The sequence below is a fragment of the Bactrocera latifrons genome, unplaced genomic scaffold (assembly GCF_001853355.1).
Source record: "Bactrocera latifrons isolate USDA-ARS-PBARC rearing strain unplaced genomic scaffold, ASM185335v1 scaffold_33, whole genome shotgun sequence".
Lineage (NCBI taxonomy): Eukaryota > Metazoa > Arthropoda > Insecta > Diptera > Tephritidae > Bactrocera > Bactrocera latifrons.
The window spans coordinates 804,619-809,873 of NW_017536963.1; the positions used below are offsets into that span (position 1 = coordinate 804,619).

The 5,255-nt window shown below is 37.3% G+C and overlaps 1 protein-coding gene across 1 annotated transcript in view; it reads left to right on the forward strand.

Annotated features, from left to right (window-relative positions):
* The first annotated feature begins 754 nt into the window (after positions 1-754).
* LOC108971198 (GTP-binding protein Di-Ras2-like) overlaps positions 755-5,255 on the forward strand; it is a 58,875-nt gene continuing 54,374 nt past the window's right edge. Inside the window, exon 1 of the mRNA XM_018937086.1 lies at positions 755-976. Coding sequence (XP_018792631.1) covers positions 812-976 — 165 coding nt within the window. The 5' untranslated portion in view covers positions 755-811. The remainder of the gene's footprint in view (positions 977-5,255) is intronic.

The window sequence follows — 5,255 nt, forward strand, 5'->3', positions numbered from 1 at the left end:
GACACTTGTGAAAAATGTGAAAAAAGAGAGTGGGAGCCGGCGCTGACAGCATGTAGTGCCGCCGCAATACATAAATACACGAACTGATAATTGACAATGCGTACAACAACAACAAGTACACAAAAACAGAACATTTATCGGGGTAAAAAGTGAACAGGCAAGTAGCGGAAGCCGATGCAAATCGGAAGCGAACCTATAATTYAATTTCCGGGCATCCGTCACGTCCCGAACGCCCACTCTTTCTCGCAGTGTGAAGTAATCAGTGCAGAAAGTAAAGAAAAAGTGTTAAATACAAATAAAGGAAGCCAAATTAAGAACGCGGCAAAAGCTCATAAAACACATTAAGGCCATCGTTTGCGTGTTTGTGCTGATTAGTAGTGAAAGATTTCCGAGAAATATTTTTCATCATTTCTGTTTTTGTAGTGTGCGGATCACTAAGTGTAGTGTGAAGCATTGTTATGCGTAAGAAGCTTTAAATTCACCTTTATCTAATCAAACAGCGAACTTTTGAAAGAAAAACTTACTTCGAGCATTTTCTTATAAAAATAACATTAATCCCGGCTTTATTTGCCTTCAAATAAATTTATACAAAGCTATCTAAAATTCAAAATTATACCGTTATTAAGCCCACAGCCACGTTTAACGAACGCTTTATAAAACTTCGCAAACATAAGCGTACTTARGCTCAGTCGACAAGCGTACAGAGTTAAATCAAATAATAACAGYAACTGCTGACTGTTGCTTGTCCAAGCAGCCATTTGTATAAGTTTTTGCCGCGCATTTACAGTTGACGTCGTCAGCAGCACTCATAATGGCCGACTTGGAGCGCATAAGACTGGTMATACTGGGTGGCGCTGGTGTAGGCAAAAGTTCCATAATCAAACGTTTCCTCTTCAAGACCTACACGGACAAATATCGTGCCACGGTCGAGGACCTCTTTAATCGGGAATATGATTTGGGCGGCGTCACACTGAAGGTGAGTAAGATAGAAAAGTGAGTTTATTCAGGATTTTAAAATGATTTTTTGGCTTAGTAAATATTATACGAGTACCATAAAGAGTTCAGACACCCAGAGAAAATCAGTCCATAAACGAATTATCAGTCATCGTATGTCCATTATCGTTCAATTTGTGTTTATGAAGAATGCCTTCTTGAGGTGACCGCACAGTGGCCGCCCTCCACCGAGCTAAGCGTAAAATCATGGCTGCGTAGATGGGAATATACACTGGACAGCTTTAGCTATCACTAGCGTTACGAGCTACGGACGGAATTGAATTGAAATCGCCTATYAATTAACGAAATTTTAAAACTGAAGATACCAGAAACTTTGTTATAAAAAAAAATTAAATAACGATTTATTTTTAAACCATTGCAATGAAATTTTGTTCTTATTTTTTGTTTTTATAATACTACAACTCTCTGAAGCTAGTTTAACCAAGAATAAAACGCTTTCGTAGTATTATTTTGCATTTGCAACATGTTCCTCCCTCCTTTCGAAAGAGCATTTTATTTTTCGAACAGARAAACAGTCAAATTCATTGTCTATTACAATTATTATTTATTATTATTATTTACAAATTGATGTCTTCATTCCAGAACTAATTTTTCATTGCTCTCTCAAATATTCTTTTGCGATTGCTCACACGAAATTCATCACGTCACTATGCTATACAAATGGTTAAGCTTAACAGCTTAATGTAGGACCGCATGGAAGATGATGCCCCAGTGAAAAGCTCATTCGATTCAAAATTCATGCGTAGACAGCGGAAGCAAGGGCGCCAAAGCAGCTAATGAAATAGCGTCCTGTCTCTACTAGGGATGCACAACTGACGTGAAATCGCAATATCGGATTTAATGCTCCATAATCTCAGTACAAAATTCAAATTCATTACAAATAGATTAGTTGAGTGCTTTAAAGATTTTACTGTTTCGAATTTGTTTGAAGACTTTCACATCACTATGAGCAAGTTTATCTGACTTTTTTATTATTTATTAAAATGTCGAATTAACCAAATCAGTATTGCGCCTCTGACAAGTTAGTTGGMGATTGATGTATTTTGCGAGTTCTTGTTGTAAAATAATACTATCAAAATTAAGGAAAAGCAGCAGCCAGTGCCAGTGGTGTCCTTAGAAACACGAAATAATCTTCGTTCTAAAATATTCAYACATTTATTTGGCTTTATTGTTTGCTTCTATTGCTTAACTATTTAATTTCTCAACACGCAGCACTTGTCTTTGACACACACTTACCATGTATATGTGTGCGTATCAGGTTGCCAAAGCAGAAAATCATTATACSATATAATGCTTCTGAGCAACATGAAGCGGCGAYGCATATTGCTGTTTAATTGAATTTCTAGCTGATTTTTTGTTTGTTGCTCTTGTTCTTATGTTTTTGTTTTTGTATTGTAAGTTTTTGTCTGGTTCACTCCTGGAGAGATATGAACATGCACATCTAATGCTTCAACTATTCACCGTGGTGGCAACAACAATGCTTACAAACACAAAATAATCTCATACACATACATACCTACACGTACATATACACATTATGTATATATTGAAGTACTACAATAAAGTTTGTCTGGCCACGTTGCGCACTGTCGGCAAAGCATAGTCACTCATACATACACACATTCACTTGGAAGACAATTAAGGATAGAACTTTTGTCTACAAACAGCTTTAACATGACACGCTCGGCACGGAATAATTAAATAACGCACACATATACATGCACATGCTTTCACCGTTAGATATTGGCAACTTTCGACAACACACACATTAACAAATCTGCTGTTAAACATGTTGCTGGCACTGATAACAATGTCTTTAGTAAAATACACATTAGGGTGCTTCAATTTTCTATCATATATTTTTCACTTTGCCACCTGAAAATCCGCACCTTAATTACTAATAATAAAAATTATGCCGCTGAATAAAATGATTTTTCCAGTCTTCGAAATACTTTTGCACTTTTTGTGATGGCYTTCAGCTTCTTCAGCGAATTTTCKTTTATYTCTTCGATCGACTGAAAYTGGTTTCCACGGAGCGAAAATTTAAGTTTAGGGCCCAAAAAWATACAMAAAGYCAAATCTGGTGAATACGCTGATTGATCGATGATATTCATTGCGTCTTTGGCCTTAAATTCAGTCACAATACGGGCTCGATGCGATGGTGCATTGACAACGTGGAAAATCCGCGAATTTTCTTCCACTATTCCGACTGTTTTCGACAAATGTTCTCACGCAAACGCCTCAATACGGCCAAATAGAACTCCGTATGTCCCTCTGGAACAAATTGACGATACACCAGTCCCAATTATCGAAAAAAAAACCATTAGCAGCAAGTTTACCTTTGAGCGACTTTGGCGTGACTTTTTTTGGTTTCGGCTCTTTTTTCCCCTACATTCGGATAATTGCTGACTTGTGTGCATGTCGAACTCAGAAGCCCATGTCTCGTCGACATTTATAACGGTCTCTACATATTAATGTGGGGTCAGATGATAAAAGAAAACGCCGAGTGCAAATTTTCAGGCAGTCAGACATGAATAAATCGACTTAGCTGGTCATGCTGATCATTTATTCATATATATATATTATAGAATCTGCGACATTTCTCTTTGAGTGTTACAAACATCGCACCGAAATTCATATAACCTGTTCACCCATTATAAATATGTTCAAAATGATCTTATCACAGATTGTAAAACCGCGAAAGTTTACGTAGAACCTCGACTTATTCAATGGTTGTTTCGCCATAATTCATATATTTTGACAAAAAGTACTTGAAAATTGTAGCTTTAATTTCATGGGTAAATGTATGTTGCAAGATGGGTAGGGCTGTCTCCAATTAAAATGCTAAATATGAGCGCGATCTGCCAACCAGTTTGTTTACAGCAGCTCAATACACTTCCTAGTGCGTTGCGATTTTTACAAAAACACAAACCTACAAGAGATACAAAGCCTTCAAAGACGGTCGGGAAATGTTTGAGAACATACCTCGTTCTGGACGACATTCGATCTCTTCAAATGATGAAAATTTAACAAAGTGAAGGATAAGGTGACTGTAAATCGGCAGGCAAAGGTTAGAGAGAATGCAAGAGAGCTCGACATCTCCGGCGAGTTCGCACGAATGATTTTAGGTATAAAACTCGCTCTTACTCAACTCGTCCCGATAAAGCTGAATTTTTTCCAAAAACAAAACCGTCAAYAGGTCTCTTTGGATACGCTTGATTCAAGCTCATTAAGTTTTTTCGTTATTCATGGTTTGGTACGTCAATTTGTTCCGGAGGTACAGACGTTCAATAAGGAATTCTATTGAGACGGTTGCGGAAGAACATCCGTCGAGAATGGCCGGAATTGTGTTCTTCCAATTCATGGAATTTGCACGATGATAAAGCACCATTGTATCAAGCCATAATTAATCGAAGTTAAAGTAAAAGAAAACCAATGAATCCGTGTGATTCTTTTTGTTTTTAAACTGAAATTAATGATCCGTGAAACCCGTTTTCAGTCGATAGAAGAAATAAAAAAAAATCGGGATCGAAAAATCTATCACTTGCCTCGTTGTTTTATAGTAACATCAAACATTCAGCGACTCATTGGAAGGACACCTTGTTTTCAATTCGTGATATTCATCCTTAATGCATTATCAATGATATGCGGTTAACTTTTCTTCGCAGAAATGGGAGAAAATGCACAAAAACTTTATAGAGATTGAAATGTGAGACGCTTAGTTATTTTCATTTGAGTTTCTTCTTTGAATTTTATTTATGGCATTTTAYGCTTTGCTATGTTTTCCAATTTTATTTCGCTTTTAAGTTCATTTCAACCAAGTTCCTTTCAGAGTAACCGGCATCTATGTTATGGTTTTTTTCGTTGGAATTTATATAATCGTAGACTTGTTGACCTTTCCTTTGCTGGAAGGGCGGACTGTATTAAAATTTAAYCATCGCTTTTAGTCGTACATGTTTTCGTTTTATGAAAAGCCTTCACATCCCACAAATAATTKAAATGTGAAAGCATCGTCATGTAAACCAATTTCCAGAACACTATTGAACCTCAAACGTTTATGTCCAGCCTGGTCAGCGCCGACGACGATGGCAGTTAGACATCGCACCTCCCGTTCACCCTCTGCCTAATGCTTGTAGGCTAGTTCTTTGACCGCAAATGCCACGACAGCCTATTTCACACTGACAACGATTTAACAAGCTGCGCGTCGTGCTTCATTGCCGGCAGTCTCACTTTGATGGACA